This window comes from Gadus macrocephalus, chromosome 14 (genome assembly GCF_031168955.1).
Source record: "Gadus macrocephalus chromosome 14, ASM3116895v1".
NCBI classification, from domain to species: Eukaryota; Metazoa; Chordata; class Actinopteri; order Gadiformes; family Gadidae; genus Gadus; species Gadus macrocephalus.
This window is the reverse complement of record NC_082395.1, coordinates 21,384,374-21,407,807: the sequence shown is the minus strand read 5'-3', so window position 1 is coordinate 21,407,807 and position 23,434 is coordinate 21,384,374. Positions and strand designations below refer to the sequence as shown.

Genomic DNA, 23,434 nt, shown 5'->3' with positions numbered 1-23,434 from the left:
GGACAGCCCTCAAAGACTTTGTTGCTGGGGAACACAACGGAAGGCTGCAAAAAACTCAAATTAGTCACATTTAAACAGCGCTTTTCTAGGTACCCAAAGCGCTTTTCATAGTGTGTGTGTGTGTGTGTGTGTGTGTGTGTGTGTGTGTGTGTGTGTGTGTGTGTGTGTGTGTGTGTGTGTGTGTGTGTGTGTGTGTGTGTGTGTGTGTGTGTGTGTGTTTGTGTGACACCTCATCCACTATCAGGTTCAAGGGGTCATTCTGATGCGTTCCGCCAGTAGAGAGTCTCTTTGCTCCTGGTTTTAGGTATTACGATCTGTCCGTTACATAACGGTCCTTCTGTACCTGCAGGGATCTATGCTGTGTGCACTCATCGCCCCGATCCATGTCCCAGTAGTTTGGAAGGCATGCTGCCTGATAATGGATTGCATGAAGCCTTCCATCAAGGCATGTAGGTAATGGACAACTGAATAATACTGTGTCCGGGAGGAGATGGTGTGAACAAAAAAAAAGACACACAAAAGCTATGAATAAAATTCTTAAATCAAACAAATAAATTGATTTGTAAAATATTTTTTGTCCTGTGTTCAGGTAAAGTGATCGGAGGGAAACAATTAGCTTTCCCGGTTGCGTATAACAATGGAATAAACCACAACATATTGTGATTCTGTGCTTGGCTTGATTTTCAAAGGAATAGCGAAACAGGAATGCATGTGTCTGGCCAGTAGGTTGCTGTCCTCAGATGTAGTGTAGAAGATGTGTAGAAGAGTGTAGAAGAAGATTTGAACCAAAAAGGCAAAAAATATACATATATATATATATCTTGCCAGTTTAAAGTTAGCTTGATTCAGCAAATTATCTTTGAGAGCCTTGAAGCAGGAAACAATGCAGGTGTTTTGTTCTATGCGGCATGGGAAACATAATCTCTCATCCTGGGAAATAATTCTATATTTCTGAATAAATAAACAGCAGAGATGGGAGGAGTCTCGACGGTAGACCATGTGACTTTGCGAGCCAAGCTCTTAACGTCTGAAGTTATCTAGAAAATGCTTTTAACATAATCCATTCTTTACAGTGGACTACCTAGCTGAGTAAATATAGATATAGGCCCGATAGAACAAACATGCCACATTTCCTAAGATACAAAAAACAGTATATCCAACAATGTGTGTGTGTGTGTGTGTGTGTGTGTGTGTGTGTGTGTGTGTGTGTGTGTGTGTGTGTGTGTGTGTGTGTGTGTGTGTGTGTGTGTGTGTGTGTGTGTGTGTGTGACACACGTGCGTGCGTGCGTGAAGCCATTTCCAAGAAGGGAAAATTGACCAGTAAAATGTTTTTGATTTAACACGAAAACCATTGAACCACAAAACATTGAGAAAAGCTTAACCAGCGCAGAGGAAGCCGAATCCCAATGAAAAAAAGTTAATTTTGGTATTCCCAATGAAATGCATGTGGGAAAAGTTAGCCCAGTAGTCCGGGCTCTCTCCCTCAGGAGCCGTGTCTCTCCTCCGGTCCACACTAAGCCTTTGTGCACTTTGGCACAACCCTAGCTCTTAACTCCCATTTTTCAGTGTCGACGCACAATAAAAAACACAACAAAAGCTTTCAAAGGTTACTGGTTACATCATTCCTTTCTGGGATGCTAGGCAACGGATCGGGCTCCTCAGCGGCCTTTATGTCCTCGGAGTCAAAACAAACCGTGGAGGAACAGAGGGTGAGTGGAGCACTCGAGAGTCGCACATCGTCATTTATCTGAAAGCACACATTACCATCAAATAAGTTTCATCCAAAGACAAATCGACTTCTCTGGATGACTGCCAATGGCAGGTTACAAGAGGTCTCTCAGGACTTCTCCCCGACCAGACGCCTAGCCTAAAACGACCAACAAGTAGGCCCAAGACATGGGCTGTTGGATGTGCCGTCGTCGATAATCAGTGATTCACTTTTACTAAGTGACCCTGACACAGAATAATCACCTTATCGCGTCGGAGAACAGAAAACTGTTATCAGACATTTCACTGTGGTCGCCGTTATGGATTAGAAACACAAGAAGTATCGCGAACACAGAGTCATATCAGTGTGTTTGGCTCACTGCAGAAACCAGCCAGCAGCTGCTACCATGATCATTTATTAAAAACTGGATTTCCTGTCAACTGCCTCTTTGTTTAAGTAGCCTGACGGTCCAAACAGTGGCGGGCCATGAATAAATCATGAATCATGATGACTTGTTACGTTTTGCAGCTTTTTTGTTGACACTGTGCGTCAACTAACAAAGACAAAGATTTTGTGCATATCAGTAACCGTCACCACAAGGATTACATAACACTGTATTCTGTGAATAAATACAAAATGACTCCTGCATTTCTGCTGTTTACTTCCAACCGTGTTTAATTCACTAGACGTCCATTTGGGGGGATTTGAACAGGCTTGAGGCGTTTCATGGCCTAATGATCATTTTGGCAGTTCACTTCTAACTAGGAATGGCTTCACTGGCTCGTGTGAAGACCAGGGGGAACCTCCACTGCTCGCGTGGAGGGGGACCAACAGCGCTCTGCTCTGGGCATAACACGCAGACCGAGAGCTTCCTGGGTCGGCTAAACCAGGCCAAGACGTGTTAGCGCGTTCGCTAGAGCCTTGCGTGCGTACGTTGAAAAATAGGACGTCTATTTAAATACACATCCCTACGTGTGTCCAGAATGTAATCCAGAATCCGAAATCTTATTTCAAGATAATGGGGAAGGGGGGATTATATAACATATTAAACTGAAAAGCTATAAATAAAATACGTCCCAGTATGTGATCAGAAGGAAACAATTAGTTTTCCCGGTGGCGGATATTAACGGAATAAACAACATATTGTGATTCTGTCTCTGGGGTGGTTCTTAAAGAAACAGGAGTGAATGTCTCAGCCCAGGGGAAGGCCGTCCTCAGATGTACGGTAAGAGATTATATGAACCAAAAAAGGCGAACAAACCTGAATACCGTGCCAGTATAATGCTAGCTTGATTCAGCCAATGCTTTGTGAGAGCCTTCATGCAGGTGTTTTGTTCTATGTTGAGTCATGCATCTGTCCTCAGATATATGGTACAGTGTATCTCTTCTGTCCAGTTATATGAGCAGTAGATCAACCGGTGAACAGAGTTATATATGCCACATGATTGAGGGGCGGGCCACACGTGTTCTTGTGGAGCCTCACTGACCTGCTGTCTCTTCTCGATCTCCAGCTTCATGCGCATACTGAGACAGCGCAGGGTGTCCTGGAAGGTCTGCCGCAGGGTCTTCTCCATCAGCACCTTGTGGAAGGCCCCCACCACGTTGCCGCACAGGAACACCACCGCGTTGGACAACAGCTGTAGAGGCACACAGACACAGACACACACACACACACACACACACACACACACACACACACACACACACACACACACACACACACACACACACACACACACACACACACACACACACACACACACACACACACACAGGGTAAGTTATGTTGTACAGGGGAAGACTCCATCTTCCAGGGCAACATCTTAATGTCTAGATGTAACATGGATGCTTTGAATCTACCACCTATTGAGTCCAGTAGGGTTCTGATGTGTCATTTTCATATTATGTCATGTCATTCATTACACTGTTTAAACGCTGCAATAGCATACCAGTGCTATACATTTATTACTGCTTTGCTATTATTTAAATTACCGTATTTTCCGGACTATAAGTCGCGGTTTTTTTGTAGTTTGGCTTGCCCTGCGACTTATATTTCGAAGCGACTTATATGCCAAAATTGTGCGTACATAATCCTCGGCCGCAAGAGGGCACCGTCATTCATTAGGCCTACAACTGAACGCTGCAAGCCTACTGCACCACCGAATAAATTATATTCTCGTCCTCAATGTCCTCCGGTTCAACCAAAGCTACCCCAGCCTTAGCTGCAATTTTGTGCAACATAGCTGTCACACATATCACAGCGCATGACTTGGCCGGCGAAAACTGGAGCCCTCCGCTGGACTTGTGAAGGCATCTGACCGCGGCGCATACGCGTCCGGTGGAATCCCGGTGTCACTGAATTCGGTATACTCTCAGAACTACGAGGGACCGACACACCTATATTGCTATTGCAATTTCATTCAGTCTCTCCAGACTAAACGTTCTTGTTTAAATGTTTAAAAATAAATGCGACTTATACACCGATGCGACGTATATATGTTTTTTTCCTCGTCATGGAGCATTTTTTGACTGATGCGACTTATACTCGGGAGCGACGTATAGTCCGGAAAATACGGTACACTGTATCTTTTCATCTCATATTGCACTGCTTCTGCCGCACTTTCACCTTTTCATTTCATTGTAAACTTGTAAGCATGTGATAAAAAATAAAATAAATAAAACTAAAACTCTTGAATCTTGTTATGAACCTCATCCGTTACCGTTCCGGTCTGGTTACCATGGCGGCGCGCACGGTCGCAGCGGCTTATAACGGCTCTTCCCTTTCGGTGCTTTATTTGTTTTTTATGCTTTTATTTACGTTTTTGTTTGTGTCTACTACGCAAGGAAACAATTGCTACAGTAGACAGGCTTTACTGGACGTGGGTTTTCACAGAAAATCACCGGTCACAGCTAGGGTTGCCAACTTTCAGAAATTAAAATAAGGGACGCCCATCACGGGCCCGACTCCTGTGGGGCGGGGCGCCCGCAGCAGTGGTATGTTTTATTTTGTGCTGGTGTTTTTAGTAAAGGGTTGATCAAGAAAGGAATTAGTCATACTTAAATCTTGAAATGCTTTATTACCACATAACATTCTCTTATAAAGTGCAGTCAATTAAATCTTGAATGAAATCTCTTTGTGTGGCGTGTGCAGCAATGAACTTTTAAAATATAAACTAAATAAACGGAATGGCCCACTCCATTTGTTGGCCATTCTGGAGAAGATCCTTTCCACACATCCAGTGGATGCTGGGATGCTCAGGATGTGTCTGGTGATAGACAGCATGTTTGGCAGGTCAGCTACTCGAAAGAGAGCCACCCACCTGGCAGCCACACCTTTGGACTTCCATTCATCTTCAGCATCTTCTTTGAGCCTCTTCAGAATGGGTTTTGCTGTGGAGCATTCATCATAAAGTTCATCCATGTTGACTTTATGGATGAGGTTGAGCTTGGTGGTCACCCTCTCAATGTCAGTAAAGGTCATGGTGCCATGGTGCAGAGAGAGAGGTTGCAGTGAGAACAACCAGTAGTCTTCAGAAAAGTTGAACCATTTCTCAACATATGAGAGTGCTGTGTTGAGGAATGCAGTAAAATCTGCCCTTGCCATGTCAGCATCAAGTGGACGGAGACGCTGCAGCTTCAATTTAGTTAAGTAGCCATAGAACTGTTAATCTCGTCTCTGTGTGAGCTTTTGCTTGAAGTTTTCCATGATGGAATATAACTCAACACAGGTGGTTTCATCACTCTCCAGCTTCTTTACAACATCCTCAAAGAGAGAGAGGATATTATTGCAGAGAAGAAGGTTGCATGCTGTCCTGTTGCATGCTGTCTGATGTCAGACAGCCCACCGTGCGCCACTGAAAACACTCGCCGACATATTTTACAACTTGCCTTGTAAACATCTCCACTGACGCTGTCCAGCCAAGGATGTGCGTCTTCCCACTCACGTCCGTACTTCTGCAAGCGTTTACGCTTTTGAGGACGTGGTGGAGTATCGGGTGTAGCGGACATTTTTAAAAGGCGCAGGTTTTGTGAGCAGCGCCGGTGTGTGGTGTCTGTCGCTAGGCAACCGTGACCACCACACGCATGCGCAGACACACAGATGACCGGAGCCGGTCTTGCGTAGATCCCGCCGCGACAATTTTGCTGACCGTAGTATTCCCTGTGTTTTGTTTTGATCATTATTGTTAGATTTAGAATTTGTGTGTGTGACAGACATGTGTATTGGACATTTATGGAAATACGGAACAAATTGCGTCCCGTATTGGTTCAATACGGGACGCAACATTTAATTGCCAAATAAGGGACGATTCCGTATTTTACGGGACGGTTGGCAACCTCACAGCCGACTTTCATTGCCACAACAACATCCCGGACGAGATAGCGAGACCACCAGGCTCTCCGTGGATCGTCATCAGCTGCGGCAGGCGGCGCCGACGGAGAAGGGAGAGGAAGCAGAAGCGGGGACGTCGCTCCGGCCTCCTGGCAAGACTGAGGAAAGACCCACATAAGCCTCCTCTACCGAGTATGTTCCTCTCCAACGCAAGATCTCTGACACACAAAATGGACGAGCTGGAACTACTCGCCAACGGTAACCGCTATGTACGAGACTGTTGCGTGTCTGTAATATCCGAGACATGGCTTCACCCGTCGATCCCGGACGCAGCCGTACAGCTGGGGGGGCGCACCGTCCACCGCTGGGATCGCAACAAAGACTCCGGTAAGAGCAGAGGAGGTGGTTTGTGCATCTTTATACACAACAGCTGGTCTATAAATACAACAACTATAGACACACACTGCTCCCCGGACTTAGAGTACATTACAGTTAAATGTCGCCCATTTTTTCTGCCCAGAGAGTTAACAGTAGTGCTAATCACGGCTGTTTACATTCCTCCCGATGCCAACGTTGGCATAGCTCTCTCTCTACTGCTAAAAGCCATAAACACTCAGCAGCGTGCTCACCCCGACGGTGTTCACATCATAGCCGGTGATTTTAATCAGGCAAACTTAAAGTCTGTCCTGCCGAAGTTTTATCAGCACGTGAAGTGTCCGACCAGAGGGAAAAACACATTGGACCATGTTTACACCAACATTAAACATGCTTACAGAGCCATACCACTACCTCACTTAGGCCAGTCAGACCACCTCTCTCTGCTCCTTACCCCTGCATACACCCCTCTCAGGAGAAGTGCACCACTACAGACCAAAACCATCACCACGTGGCCTCAGGATGCACTTTCCCAACTACAAGACTGTTTCCTACACACTGAGTGGGATGTTTTTAAACACCAGGACCTGGCTGTCCACACAGAATCTGTACTTTCCTACATCAAGTTCTGTGTGGGAAACGTCACAGTGGACAAACGCATTCGTGTGTTCCCCAATCAGAAGCCCTGGATGACCAGCCAGGTCCGGACGCTCCTCAAGGTCCGCAACACCGCCTTCAGGTCTGGAGACAGAGAGCAGTACAGCGCTGCTAGAGCCGACCTGAGGAGGGGAATTAAGAAGGCAAAGGCGGACTACAGGAGGAAAATAGAGGATCACCTCTCTGAAAACAACCCACGGCAGGTGTGGCAAGGCATTCAACAGTTGACAAACTACAGGGGACACAACACCACAACTGTGAACTCAAGTATCTCGCTGGCAGAAGAACTGAACTTCTTCTTTGCCCGCTTCGAGACATCAAGGACATCACAGACCTCAGCTTCATCACCACCCGAGCCCCCACCAGCTCACAGCACCCACTCACTGACTGTACAGGTGCAGGATGTGAGACGTGTGCTTAGTGGAGTCAACCCCAGGAAAGCTGCCGGACCAGACGGACTTCCTGGGAAGGTCCTCAAGGGCTGTGCTGACCAGCTCTCACAGGTCTTCACAACAATTTTCAACCTCTCCCTGACACAGGCCTTCATCCCAGCCTGTCTGAAGTCCTCCACCATCATCCCCGTACCCAAGAAATCGGCACCGGTCACTCTAAATGACTACCGCCCAGTAGCACTCACACCCATCATTATGAAGTGCTTCGAGCGGCTGGTCCTACACCACATAAAAGCCTTCCTCCCCCCCACCTTAGATCCTCACCAGTTCGCTTACAGAGCGAACAGATCCACCGAGGACGCCATTGCCATAGCCCTTCATGCTGCGCTGAGTCACCTGGAACACCGGGAGAGCTACGTCAGGATGCTCTTCATTGACTACAGCTCAGCCTTCAACACCATCATCCCGGCTATCCTGGTCTGCAAACTGTCAGCTCTGGGTCTCGACCCGCTCACCTGTTCCTGGATTAGTGACTTCCTCACAAATCGACCCCAGAAGGTGAAACTCGGTCCCCACTTCTCCTCCACCCGCACCCTCAGCACAGGCTCTCCACAGGGGTGTGTGCTGAGCCCACTCCTCTACTCTCTGTACACCTTCGACTGCAGTCCCACCCACCTCAGCAACACCATAGTGAAGTTCGCGGACGACACAACGGTGGTTGGACTGATCTCAGAGGGAGACGAGTCTGCCTACAGGGATGAGATCCTGAAGTTAACATCGTGGTGTTCAGACAACAACCTGGCATTGAACATCGCAAAAACTAAGGAGATCATCCTGGACTTCAGGAAAAGCAGAGCAGACCCGGCTTCCCTCTACATCAACGGTGACTGTGTAGAGAGTCCACACCTTCCGCTTCCTGGGCACCATGATCTCTGCTGGCCTCTCCTGGACTGCCAACACAGCGGCGGTCGTCAAGAAGGCTCAGCAGCGGCTTCACTTCCTCAGGGTGCTCAGGAGGAACAACGTGGGAGAGAAGCTGCTGGTGACCTTCTACCGCTCCACCATCGAGAGTCTTCTGACGTTCTGTATCTCAGTGTGGTTTTCACAGTGCACTGAGGCAGAGCGGAAGAAACTCCAGGGAGTGGTAAACACCGCACAGAGGATCACTGGCTGCCCCCTCCCCTCCCTGAAGGACATATACATCTCCCGCTGCCTAAGCAGAGCGGAGAGAATCATAAAGGACAGCTCCCACCCTGGCTTTCACCTGTTTGACCTGATGCCCTCTGGCAGGCGCTATAGGTCCATCAGAACCAGGTCTTCACGGTTCAGAGACAGCTTCTTCCCTAAAGCTGTATCCACCCTGAACACACACATGCACTGACCCCCGACTGACTGACCACCCCCTAACCTCCCACTGCTGTATTGTACTTTACTTTATTTTACTTTATTATTTATTTTACATTATTTACATTTCTATTTGGTATACTGTTGTTCTTGTTCTATTTATATATTATTTATTTTCTCGAATGCACCAATTGGGAAAGCTTACTAAAAATTTCGTTGTACTTCACTCGTGCAATGACAATAAAAGGCTTTCTATTCTATTCTATTCTATCCAGGCTCACCTGTTGTTCCAGGTAGGGTCTATGTTATGACTCACCTGTCGTTCCAGGTAGGGTCTAGGTTATGACTCACCTGTCCTTCCAGGTAGGGTCTATGCTATGACTCACCTGTCGTTCAAGGTACGGTCTAGGTTATGGCTCACCTGTTGGGCCAGGTACGGGGTGGCATTCCTGTCGAAGACGGTGAAGTTGAGCGTGAGGACCAGGATGTGCGAGAGTGACGTGAGCACGCTGAGTACCACGGCGTCCCACAGCTGGAAGGGCAGCATGGTGTAGACCGTGAAGATGATGAAGAGGAAGTACGGCACCTACACCACGAGGAGAGGGAGCATGACTGAGCGCAACTCGTTCTCTCCTCCTCCCGTTCAGGTTTTTCTCTGAATTGCGATCGGCCTTGCAAGAGACGTAACACAAAAGACACTCCAGTGTTGTTCCTGTGCGCCCGTGCGTGCGCGTGCGTCTGTCTGTGTGGGTGTGTGTGTGAGTGCATGTCCGCGTGCGTATCCACTCGATCATGGACAAATAAAACTCATTGTCTCAGTAAATGTTAAAACCTTCATGTGAGTTTACATGAACCGGGACGTTTAACATATTAATCCAGCGTGTCCGCTATCAGAAGGTCAAGGCAAACTCTGATGGCTCAGCTACTGAATCCGGTGTAGAGGGTTCACCACTAGAGGAGAGACCTACTGACTCCAGTCTACAGACCTCACCACTCAGAGACCTACTGACTCTAGAGGGCTCACCACTCAGAGACCTACTGACACTAGAGGGCTCACCACTCAGAGACCTACTGACTCTAGAGGGCTCACCACTCAGAGACCTACTGACTCTAGAGGGCTCACCACTCAGAGACCTACTGACACTAGAGGGCTCACCACTCAGAGACCTACTGACTCACCTGGTCCCAGGGCAGGATGAGCGGCCCGCAGAAGATGAAGGTGTAGGCCATGACAAGGTGGGTGGCCCAAACCGCCAGGCCCAGCAGCCGCCGCCATCGCTGGGTCAGGGTGTCGGTGCACACCAGGAAGAACACGGCCACAAACACCCCGAGGCTCAGGCTCACCACCGCCACGAAGGCACTGTGCTTGTTGGCACTCTGCAGGGGGTAAGAGCAACACACACACACACACACACACACACACACACACACACACACACACACACACACACACACACACACACACACACACACACACACACACACACAGACAATGGGGCTTTTACCACGAAGCGTCCAATCGCAACGGGTGCCCCCTTTTTGGATTCATAGCAGCATTGGAATGTTATCGGTAGTCGTCTGTTCCCGATCATTGTTTAGTAATTAATCGTGAAAGGACTTCTCATCCTAGGGCGACATGCGTTTGAAGCGAAGCCAGTGTTTCTCATGCGGCGTGACACGGCACAGCGCCGTAAACCCAACGACCCGATCTCCAAAGCCTACGGACCCTGCTAGCAGGCTGATCCTCCCTCGTTACTCTGCCTTGGCACGGACAAACCGCGCAGACCCCTCATTAGTGTTATGAGCTCCACCTGTGTGGGTCCTCCAGTGACACCACAGCGGACAGCGGCCCATAGGACTGATCCTATTGCTCTTAGTTCAGACGACCAACTGCAGCTTAACACCAAACGCTGAGTCCCCTCCTGTCTGCGCGCTGGCCGAACCCTGAAGCACAGAGTGGCGGTAACGGGGGTCAGTGAGGGTGTTCCCGGCGGTGCTGACGCCGGGGAGACGTTTTGCCTGAGCGACGGGGGAGCCAGAGGACCGGGGGGGCTTAGGGGGGGATCAGAGGGACTTCCAACACATCTGCATCGACGTCATGAACTGCTGGCTCCCTGCACAGTCGTCCTCGTTCCCCTACTGTACAGGGAGACCCACGCTGGAAGGATCGGGGGGGGGGGGGGGGTGTGTGTGTGTGTGTGTGTGTGTGTGTGTGTGTGTGTGTGTGTGTGTGTGTGTGTGAACAATACTTTGCATGCAGATTCCTAGTTATGGGAGAGTAAGCGAGAGGCTGTATGCGATATGCATATTGGCAGCTGGAGTTGCTTGACAATAAGAAGAGCCAAGAATGTAAATGGTTGAGGACAGAGAGGGGAATAAAGTCTGAACAGGGGTGGCGGGGAGCCAGCCTAACTTTCGTTTGCTGGAGGAAATGAAATGGAGGATTGTTAAAGGTGGCAGTGTGAACGGGTGCAGGAAGCGTTTGAGTGAGAGTGGGTTCTGGAAGGCCATCTCGTCTGTCAGGTTGCCATGGAAACATGAGCACCACAGACCAGCGGCAGTTTCTTTCCTGCATCGTTCCACTCAGCATTGCCCGCCATGCAGACCACAATGCATTAGATACGGTGTTCCTCTGCATCTTCACGAGGACATTAACTCAATAAATACTTCATCAGACCACCGTGCATTATGTGTCCGCTGGACTGAATGCATGTGCAGATGGAGAGAGGGCCGCGTGGATCTCTGTTCACTGGGTACCCTGCACTGTTCTGCCCGATGTCCTCTTCTGCAGAACATGATGTAATTTCAGCCAGCCATGAGTCTGCATGTACAATGTACACCGACATCCTTTCAGCATCCTAATGCATCATTAGTAACGGATTCATGTACATTGTACATGAATCCGTTACTAATGATGCATTAGGATGCTGAAAGGATGTCCTTGCAAATTCTGTGCACATTAAAATGAAAAATGGATGTTGCATCATTTTATGTGTATGTATTTGGATCGTTGATATGAACCACGTCGATATAAACCACCACTACCAGTACTACTATAAATAATGATAACATGTATGAATACTTGACAATTTACATTGTTAATAACAATCTGTGACTGAGAAGCATAATCAACGTTATGGATAAAGGTGTTTATGAACCTAAAGGGATAAACACTGTTTCAGTTGTAAAGTAGTCTTAACTTTCTTTTTTATAGCATTTTGAATTTTGTTTAAGCTATTTGGAGAACACTAGGCCCCTTATCTTAACGCAAACTCAGATGAGGTCAAAATCAGGAAACCAGAAACTAAAGACACATTCAGTCTGTCAGGGCATCCAAACTACAAGCAGGAGCTACGCAACTAGGGTGGAGGAATGGCGATACACTCCTCCTGTTGAGATGCCTTTTACATGGAATACCCTCTTCATTTATCAAAAGGTTGTCCCTTGATGCAAGCACTTCTGAGTCTCCTCTCTAGAACTCTGAACTTCCAGTCCACTCCAGCCCACCTCCAAATTTCAGCTCGCTCTCTCTCTCTCTCTCTCTCTCTCTCTCTCTCTCTCTCTCTCTCTCTCTCTCTCTCTCTCTCTCTCTCTCTCTCTCTCTCTCTCTCTCTCTCTCTCTCTCTCTCTCTCTCTCTCTCTCTATCCCTCCCTCCCTCCCCCCCTCCCCCCAAGCCTCCCTCCCAGCATCCATCTCTCCCTCCCTCCCTCCCAGCCGCCCTTCCAGCCTCCCTCCCTCCCTCCCTCCCTCCCTCCCTCCCTCGACCCACACAGGCCGAAACTGCCAGGTTTCGAGGGGCCACTTGGAACAAAAGCCCAGCCTGTGTGGCGCTCCGGAGTGCCCGCCGTCAGGTGTCCGTGATTGGATAACAGCGCTCTCCATGAGATGATTCCTGCTCACCACCACTGCCACAAATTCCCCCCAGCTCACCCCGGCCTGGTACAACCCCCCTGCCTACACCACACACACACACACACACACACACACACACACACACCAATCTCTGAAGAGACGGAGGAAGGGAGGGACAAACAGAGACTGGGGTTTCCAGGAAAGGACTGTAATGGAATCGGCATCAGATTCTCTGTTCTGCCTAAGCACCACACACCCTGTAAGTGGGATCAAGCACTGGGGAAGTGCCGTTGAGCAAGGCACTGAATTCCTGTCAGCTTCAGGGACCCTTTGAGTCGTTGTCAATTTATCACTCAACATATTCTAAATCATGAGTGTCTATGGAGGACCTAGGTCAATCATTACTATGCATAAACACATCTCTATCCATAAAAAAAAATGTAGACTATTTTTTACAACCTTTAACAATAACAATAATCAATCATCCAAACTGGAGAACTTGACAAGCTGTCCGTCAGTGCTTCTTGCGGTAGACTACCATCGTCTTGAGGAGGTTCTGGATCATCTGCTCTGCAATCAACCGCTCTGAGCCCACAGACTCCGACCAAAACAACAGTCCAACCGTCTCCGGAGCCAACATCCTCTCGTCTAAGGAAGCCCGCAAAGGAGAATTCTCCCAGTTTCTTTACCTCTTCACAAGATGGAGGATTGTGATTGTGTTTCCGATGGGTTCATCTCCGATATCTCCAGCATCACCTGGGATGAGACAGCAATTCATGGCCCTATTTAATGATGACCTGTGCTATATTTAGAGCCTTGGGTCTGAGCGTGTGTATGACGTGTTTGTCTCGAGCAAACACTGCCATCACGGTGAGCAGTGTCAGGAGGGCCCTGACTCCGAACGCACTCTGATTTCGATCAAGGTAAACATCGTAGACGTATATATGATCCTATTCCCTTTGTGACCTCCTGCCATTGGATTGACATTCAGTGGGTTGGATGTAAGTCGTTTTAGATCGACCTGCTCAGCACTTGGAATAGAATAGCTTGACGATGGATTTCATTAATTCATCATCAATCCATTTCTGAATCAATATCGTCCCTGTTTCGAGGGTTTGTTCGTTATGTTATGAGGGTAAGACAAACGCACACACACACACACACATTACTTAAAGCACCGGGAAATACACTGTTTCACAAAACAATACTTATTTGTGTAACAATATCAGATTTTGTAATGGAAAAAATCCCATGTCTTAATGATACTAAATAAAATAAATTCCAAATCATGATCCTCCCTGGTTTGAGGACGGTAGTGACCAAACGCCAAACTCCAAACCAAAGCCATGCGTCAAAGGTACTGAATGAGGAGCGGGGTTAAGGGTTCGACCGCAAAGTGTGACTCACCAGCTGGAGCGAGAAGAAGAGCACCAGAAGGATGGCACAGGACAGCATGGACAGGCCCAGCAGCAGCGCCAGCGGCTGGTACTGGCTGATGCAGGAGAACTTGCGGTACAGCGTGTCATGTTTGAGCTCCAGGTCATTCAACAGGTACTTCCCCTTGGCTGGCATGGCCCCCGTTGCGTCTCACACATAGCAGTCGGCCGCGGCTGGCCCAGAGTACAACAAAACCCTGTAGAGGAAACCCTAAACCAGGTTGTCCCACGCAGAGATCCGTCCTCGCTGCCTGATCCGTTGATTTAGACGGGGGTCTGTTGCGGAGCGGTTTGAGGTAGAGATCCACGGTTCAAAGTGGTGACGTTAGACGTCGGCTAGCTCATGGCCTCCTGAGAAAAAACCGGCCATTCTGTTCTCTGCAGTGAGGGCTCTGTTGTATCTCCCCTCCACACCGCTCAGCTCCTATTTCTCCGTTTGATTCCAGGGGCTTTCCTCCCTCTCTCCCTGTCTGCTGTCCACTGTCTGTCGCTGGCAGGCAGCGGTGGTTCCTTGTTGGCCAGCTACTGTTCCTTCTTCTCCCCCGAGTTGTATCCCTGAGAGCGGACCGCGCTGAATGGGAGGAGAGGCCCGCTTACAGCAGGGTAGGAGGGTCCGGGATGGGCTGGACTCTTGGGAGGCGTCTGGGGAGTCTCAGGAGGTGATGAGGCCCGGCGTGGATGACCCTGTGGGGTCTGCTGGTGTTTCAGCGTGGACAAAAGGAGAGGCCAACCTGGGGGAGAGACAGAGGGGGGAGACAGGGAGGGAGACGTTAAGACAATGTTGTCGACGGTGATGTCATGGTAAGCTCCACACACACACACACACACACACACACACACACGCCCACACACCATCTTATTTTCGATCTAGTGATTCAAAGTATGTGATCAGGTGGTACTGGCAAGGAAGTAATGACATGCCAGACCAACAGCTGCGGCTGGTCAGAGGAAGTGACCGTGTCATCATGGGTGACTGGAGGGCATGTGTGCTTATTGGTCACGTCTTTGCTTTGGGATGCGATTCCAAACTTGGCTTACGCAAGTCCGAAATTCATTACCTTCCCGACGACTCACTGTCTCACTATGTGGGCTGAGGAGAAGAAAGAATAAATATGCACCCATTAACCTACGTGCTACTTGGATGACTAAAGACCGGGGGCGGTTTTATCTATTTATATTTCTTTATTAAATACAAGAATCTGAGCGTCAGGGAAAGAAGATGTGTTGTCTCTGGAAGCTACGAGGTCACACATTGTAGCCCACAAGCTGTGACTGTGAAATCCATTTAGATAAAAACATAATGCTTTTGTTGGGTTTGAATGCAATTGACGAGACGGCTGCAGCAAGAAAACAGACTTCTCATGTTGATAGTTCTATCAACAACATAAACACAAAAGTCTGTAGGGCAGTCTATTGTTCCCCTGCTGGAGGCCAACAAATCGACTCAGCCTTCTGCTTTCAAGTCATACTTCTGTTGACTATTCATAAACATGGCCTTGAACCTTCGTTTTGCAAATCAATAACCCTGCAGTGCTGTGAACCGATTATAAGCCACATTAAACTAACCCGTACACAATGACCCAACAGAAAGGCACCACTGCAATGAAAACACTGCTGCAACGCGGCCAATTTCTGTTCATTGTTCAACGCAGCCTCTGATGTCTTTGGACGGGGAGCATCACAGAGGCACAGTAGGGGAAAAAACGAATGCCCAGGTGGTTTTCCCTCCTACATACTGTACATCTTTTACACGGCAAGTCAAAAGTCCAGCGGTTATTGGCCAGACTGCGGACCGAAGAAGCCAATACTAGTAGGATTCCATGTTCAGACGTGGATATTAAATTCTGAAACCCACTGCTGCGTTGTAGAGACCAGAGGACACACAGGGCTGAGAAAAAAAACAGCAACTTTTCTCTGCGGTCAATAGAAAGCTAATTTCCTCCAGTCGCTGATATGGTTCATCTAGAGTGTAGGAAGTGTTTGCTCGGCGGGCCCTCCCATAGCAACAGCAGCAGATGCCATATAACACTGCTCCGGTTAAGAGGTCAATGGAATAAGGGCAGAGGAAGACTTGATAGAGGTAGTACTTCCCCTGAGACAATGTAGACACACACTTACTCACACACACACACACACACACACACACACACACACACACACACACACACACACACACACACACGCGTGTTCACAGAAACCTCCAGAAATATGGCCATCACCTTCTACAGAAAAGGGTAGTAATCTCCCTGAACTGGTATCTCTCCCATCACTTGAAGCAAGAGCGATAACGAGATGGATGCAACAAAACTAGAACGAGGCTACAGGAAATCATGTTGATAGCTACTGAGAAAACCCCAAAAAGACGCACACAAAACGATGTTCCAAGTACACGCTAAAACAGAATCATAACAGCAGAACATGAACAAAGCTAATCAGATATGAGACGATGACCCGAACTGCTCTGCCTTACTGCAGACACCGGGGGGAATCATTGAGGCAGCCCCCCCCCCCTCGTCACACTGCAGTGCATACCACGACTGTACCTCACCCCCCTCAGAGAACGGCTCAGAGATCTCATCCCTCCCCCCCCCCCCCCCCTCAGAGAACGGCACAGAGACCTCATCCCCCCCCCCTCGGAGAACCACTGTACCTCGCCCCCCCCCCCCCCCCCCGCGAGAGCGAGCGAGGCTCCGGTGTATCCCGCGTACAACCGCAACACCTTCTTTACAGACACCTCCACGCTGCAAAACAGCACTCGATCACTGCAGAGGAGGACGGGGGACAACAGGAGCCCCCTGCAGGGAGTCCGGAGCAGAGACCATCAAGAGCAAACAGGGGCGGTGTTATGGCGGCCGGCCCCGGGGGAGTGGTTCTTATCACAGCGGTACAGCAGGTCGCATCCCCTCTCAAACCCCTCGTCTTACTCTCCACTCGGGGCCCCTGATTGAAACACAGACACCCGCTATGGGCCCAGGCTGATAGCTCTCCGCCACTAACGGTTGATTTGTGTGTCTTTGATGTTCAGGTTGCCATGGTATATATAAAGCTCATATGAAGCTACAAGAAATGTTGAGCGTTTTCCAACCTCCCGTTGTAAAATGATAAGCTTTTGAAATCATTCTGTTCATTTGAGAACGTAAACACGTTTATAAAAATCGTTTTTCAGTCTGATCATCCACGTGATCTGGTGAATGCCTCAGGGCTGGACACCCAGAGAGTGACGTCACGGCACCATTCTCAACCTCCCTCATGTCCCTCTCAAAGGAGAAGGATTCCGGGCACTGGGCACAGCAGGACTTCCTGGCTTCTGGACCGTTCCAGACGGCCAGAGGACTTGTTTACCAGACACTTGTCTTTTAGAACAGTCCCCGGCCTGACAACTCTTTTTATCCTCCAGTTCTTAAGTTGCCATGGCAAACAGAGCCCCCAGCCGGTGGGTTTGTGTCCAGCGAGCGGTGGTCTCACAGCAGAGATCTGATGAATGAATGGCTAGCATCACACACAATTGTCCGGCAGGCCTTTCTCCATGGAGGGCCCACAGCGGCCTTGCTGAGCGCCGTCACCGACCCGAGAACAGGACTGCGGTGACATCATTTGGCCAGTCGCAGGCGGTCGGTGTGGGGAAGGGTAAGTAAGTAAGTAAGTAAGCTTTATTTGTACAGCGCCTTTCACAGACCAGGGTCACAAAGCGCTTCACAGTTAAAACAAAAACAATAACAATACACAGTTAAGAAGTACATACAAATTTAAGTTTAAAAGGTCAAGACAACTAGGTGACAATCATAGCAGGGTGGAGAACTGAAAGAGGACGGATCCCGGCCTTTGTCTTCCTTTTAGATTTATGGTCAAAAATAGTTAACTGATTGTTAACTAATCGCATGTTGGGATTGATTCATGGTGGATGGGATTCTTAGGGGTTGGAGGAGTTGTTGTAGATAAACGTGGTGCCAAGGACCCAGAATAATTTATTTATTTAAATATATATATTTTCTGGTTGGCCTAAAAATCAAATATTATCACTCACACTGTAGAAAAATGTGTTTGTAATGCAGTGTTGTGTTGCACTGATTCGCATTTCAAAACTATTTCCGTTTTTTTTCTGTTTGGTTTGGTTTGCATTATGGTTCCTATATAAAAAATAAAAAAAACTCTCACTGAGATGGTTGAACGAACACCACCTTGAATCACCGGGCCCGTCCTATTGTCGATGGTGTATCGGGGGACAGGATATGCGCTGGTAAGAGCCCACACCAGGTGGTTTGGACCAGACCAACACCCTCATTAAAGCCCTTTCACGGACAGTCCCCAGCCGGGTCCCACAGTAAATCCTTCTACTTTTACGGCAGTCTTTGTGCGAGCGCTGAATGCCTTTGGCCCGGCCCAAGAACAATGGCTGACCTCTGGACGGAACCACAGGTCTCAGCCTCTGCTGCAGGTCAAAGGTCAAGGGCCATCTCACACCACCCAGAGGCCACGGAGCCCGAGGATCAGCTCTTGAATCCAGGTAGAAGTTGTGTCCACCATGGGCAAGAAATGCAGGTGTTTATATTCACATAAATCAAAAGAGGGCAATGTTTAAGAAATAAAGTATACACTAGAAGCATGAAACCTTGTTTATATCGGCGGGCGGCGGCGTGAAGATGGTGTCATCATATCTTTGCATAAGGTTTGGGTAAGGTCCCACGTCTCAGACAATTTGAGGCAAGCAGCGTGGAATATTCAATACAGTGTTCAGTGTTTGAAAGATGCTGCATGAAAAGGACACTTGACTGTTCCTCCACACTTAGAACCCTTAAATCCCATTTAACCTGTTTGACATTTACACACTACAAGTGGAGCAAACAAAAACCCAAATTAAAATGAAACGGAAACATTAAAATCCATACTGTAAACTACACATTAATGCCATGTTTAAACCTACATTCACAAAACAAAATTGAGACACAAACGACACATTAGGAAATTAATTACTATCTGCCGACGACCTGCCGGAGGTTTGGCCGCGTGTCCCGTCACCAGCCGATGAAGGACGGATGTACAGCAATGCAGCGCGCCGATTGGATTAGGCCCGGGCCGTCTGCCCCTCTCCCCTCGGCAGCTTCCAGGGCTATTGAATTAGCCGCTGAAGGCTAACCACGTTAGCAGGATGCTATCTGGAGGCCGGGTGAAGTGCAGACCGCTCGTGTTGACAATACACAGGAAGTCCGGGTGGGAACGCAACATGCGTTGAGAAAACCCCCTAACACACACAAGGGAAACACTCTGTCTTGAGTGATGGAGTCGTCTAATTTCGCTGCGAAACACACTCAACCACATCCATCCCGACACTGGTTGGGTGATTCAAAACATATCAGATCCCACAGAGACACATTTCAGAAGGAGTGGAGATAGAAGAGATAGAAGGCTGGATCTGACGTTTTCCTTCCTCTTTTGGGTTGATGTGAGATGTTAAAAAATGCACTCTCACCCCGTCACACAAACATCCGTCTATAAAAGGGTTACAAGCAACATTATAACATTTTCAGTTCTCTCTATTTCACACTGAATCAGTTGCGTTTCCTTCTTTTTCCATTATGCAACCGAGACCAATAAAATGCAGGGAAAAGTACCCTCTCTACACAGAAGGGGGGAGGGAGGCATGCGGAGAGGAGAAAGAGACGCTATTCTTTCCAGTTAGCGCAAGGCAACCACATCCCCATTTAAGGTTTCATAACCCCACATTTAGCCGGCCTCAGCTGGCCGGTAGGCCAGCTCTATCCTGCCTAACTATTGGTTCTTGTGTTTGCCCAATGCTTTCTAGCTCCACCTCGGCTAACCAGAGAAAAACCATAATCATACCCTGGGAACCTCCTAGCTACTAGCACTGACCTCTACAGACACTGTACACATGCGCCACAAACAATAACAGCAGTACACAGGGAGGGTAGCGCGCCCGTTCATTCAACATTGGGACGCACCGGTCGCGACTTTTCGGGCCGATCCCGAACCCCGATCTTTTTAACGTGCAATCGGCCGATCCGATACTGAGCAACTATTTATTTTGAAATATATTTTGAAATATACATTAATAGGATGATTCTCATAATTATAATATGTGATGATTATACAGGGGTACTTAGTTAGTTAGCGTTATCCAAGGGTTGTTCTTAATTGGTTGAGCCGACGTAAATGCGATTGTGTTCCTTTAAGAGAAGACTCAATGGTACGTAAACTCAATGCCTGGTGCCACACGGTTCTCTGAGCGGTTCTGTAAGGATAGACGCAAAGGATCGTCAAATAAATTAAACACCACTAACAAAGGAGAAGGAACCAGTGGTATTACTGTTTATTGGGATGGGTCAGGCCGACACACTTTCACTCCCGACCTAAGGAAAGGAGCTATAGGGGATCACACCAAAGACTGTATGGATAATACAAAACCAACACCGGTTTAATCCAACATATGATCAAATGTCACCGTATCCCCTGTGATACGCTCTGCACGTGTCAATATCCGCAGGCAGTCTAAAGGAGGGCTACCGGGAAGAAGAGGCTGTTTGTATCCTACTAAGCTTTGCAAACAAAAGACAGACGGCAACATTGGCATGTAGGCTACATGAGAGATGCTTATATCCGTAGCCTACGTTTTGCTACCTGTGATGTGGCGCAAGCTTATTATCCAGATATACAACCGCGTTCGCATAGGCATTCACTTTACAGGCTGCAGGTCTCGTATGATGTATGATTTTAGGAAGTCAACCAAGTCGACGATAGCATATGGTGACAGTCTTCATTCAAGGGGATTTATTTAGAGATAATTTCAAGTAGTGCTGCATGATTAATCGAATCGCAATCGCGATATCAGCCTTTGCGATTGTATAACCGCAAAAAGCTGTGATGTAATTTAAAAAAAAAATTGCAAAAAAAAAAGAAAACCTAAACAATTTCTTCACTGCAGAAATGCCTTTATTTTGAAAAATATATTTTTTTATTATTTAGTTAATTTTGTATAATATTGTTATTTTGAAAACAGTACTGTACACATTTTTTAGTTTTTGTATTTTTTTATGCTAGTTTCAATTTGTATGTTTGAGTTGAGAAATAAACATTTTAAAATTATCAGCAATCTGCGTGCATTTTCCTTGATAATCCAAGCAAGTAGACTCATGACACCATTTGATTATTATATCGCAATCGCAAATCGCAAAATTGTCCACAATAATCGCAATATGAATATATGAATAATACCAAATCGTGCAGCACTTATTTCAAGTTGTTCGGCCGACCAGCGATCATGCGTTAAGGCCGTACAACGTCCGATAATGATCGATACCCGATCTATCGGTGGTCACCGACACCAATTCCAACCCACGAGTCCACACTGATCCTTTGGGGTGGATGGTTTACCGAGGCTCTGAAGAGGTGCTGCATGCCATCCAGGCAGGGGTGCTTGTTAAGTAGCGGTCGCCTTACATTCCTGGGAGTAGAGGCCTGAGCCAACAGCATTCTGGACGGAGCGGAGGGAGTCCGAGCTGGGAGTCCGAGCGCCAGCTCCTAGTCAGCCCAGTGACGCTCATTTTCCTTCTGCCATAAAAAGCCACTCATCTGTTGACGGGACCATCTGCTGCGTGGTTACTACGTCGTCTGCTCCCAACGCCTGTTGTTCTGAGCAAGGGCTGTGACTCATTCTCTATCTGTGCCTCTCGCAGTGACTCCTCGACTGTCACTTTAATTTAAGTGCCGTACTGTAATAGAGGCGGGTAAGTGGCAACATGCTTTCACTTACGATGCAAATGTGAAATTTTCACTCGTTCACTTGTGCGGGTGATTTCCGCGGGAAGAAGGCCTCTTTGACGCTGCAGAGATCCGCATTAGGCATTCACAGGTTCCTGCTGAACAGTACTCCGACGCAGTGGATCTCATCAAACACGCTTTCCGCTTTCTTTGGAAACAGACAATAGAGGCAATGCTGGAAAACGGCAATGCCTGCTGGAGGTAGCATGGGGAAGGAGATCTCTGTAGAAGCTATCAATGGGGTGGCCTCCTTTGTGTGTGTGTGTGTGTGTGTGTGTGTGTGTGTGTGTGTGTGTGTGTGTGTGTGTGTGTGTGTGTGTGTGTGTGTGTGTGTGTGTGTGTGTGTGTGTGTGTGTGTGTGTGTGTGTGTGTGTGTGTGTGTTTCACACCCTATATTGGCCCATTGGGTCCATCCTGTGTTGGTCAAGCATGGGGGCAACATGTTACTCTGTGAGTTGCTGCACATCGCAGCGCTCTGGGACAACCTTTGAAAGGCTTAAGTGTACTGGAAGCATTGCCAGGAAATGTTTCAATTTTCAGCCAGTAACTAAAATTTTGATTGAAGGATTCGTTTTTTTCTGGATAAAATCCAACACAAAATATCTGTGTTTTAATATCACGTCTCCTTTTCAAATCCCTTGAATGGACATGCAAGCCGAAAGGCATGCAGAAGTAATTGAATTATAAGCACAAAGAAAAATCCTTGAGAATCCTTCCTTCGTTTTATATGCAAATGCAGCGGCTAAATGAAGCTCAGATAAAACCTTCCTGATGCCCCCATTACTGTGGGACATAGCTGTTTGTACAAAGGGGCGAGGTCCTGTACTCCATCAAAAACAGATTAAAGTGAACAGGCCTTGGCAGCTCGAATTTATGTTCCCGCATTGAAAGAAGGGAGTGCAAATACAAATAAATCCAGGTCTAAGCGGAGGGGGGGGGGTAACTTGGGGAAAGAGGCTTTTCGACAAAGCCTCTTTCCCCAAGTGATTGGATTGTGGGTGTGCTGAATAGGGGCATCCGTGAGCGCGGTGAACTTCAAAGGTCAAGATCCTCAATCAGGCACCAAGGCAATCAAGGTGACCCAGTGTTGTAATGATCCAATCCGGTAGCACGCCATCTGATGATCACACTGCACTCCTTCCTGCTTCCCTGTCTGGGAATTAGCCCCCACAGCGGGCTACATCACAGGTTTGACTCAAATCAGATAATAATTAAAAAAAAAAAAAAAAAAAAACAACAACAACATATAAAACGTAGTTTTTGATACCTTAAATATACTTTAAACACTTTTGACGAATATGTGAATTGAATGCAGAACCTTTGAGTGTTTTAGAATACATTTACAGTCAAAAATGAGTGTAATGTAAAATAAATAACTAACTCCCAATGTGCTGCGCTCGTGAGCAGTGACTAACACGTGCGTGCTGAGCAGTATGGTCTCACCGTTAGAGTCTACAGTATAACAAATTAACATGGCCTGGGACCTAAAGAAAAACAGGCACAACATGCTCAAACAACGCGTCTTGTGTACATTGGTGAGGTGAGCGCGCAGCTGCCTGAGCGAGC

The 23,434-nt window shown here is 47.8% G+C and overlaps 1 protein-coding gene across 3 annotated transcripts in view; it reads right to left on the bottom strand.

Annotated features, from left to right (window-relative positions):
- adcy7 (adenylate cyclase 7) overlaps positions 1–23,434 on the bottom strand; it is a 61,647-nt gene that overhangs the window by 24,893 nt on the left and 13,320 nt on the right. For 2 of the 3 annotated variants that reach the window (XM_060071675.1, XM_060071677.1), the window contains exons 2-5: positions 14,067–14,826; positions 9,986–10,183; positions 9,228–9,392; positions 3,196–3,345 (exon numbers count right to left, since the gene is read on the bottom strand). In XM_060071675.1, coding sequence (XP_059927658.1) covers positions 3,196–3,345; positions 9,228–9,392; positions 9,986–10,183; positions 14,067–14,231 — 678 coding nt within the window. In that variant the 5' untranslated portion in view covers positions 14,232–14,826. Of the gene's footprint in view, positions 1–3,195; positions 3,346–9,227; positions 9,393–9,985; positions 10,184–14,066; positions 14,827–19,080; positions 20,991–23,434 lie in introns of those variants that run through there. The other variant, XM_060071676.1, reaches the window with a different exon arrangement.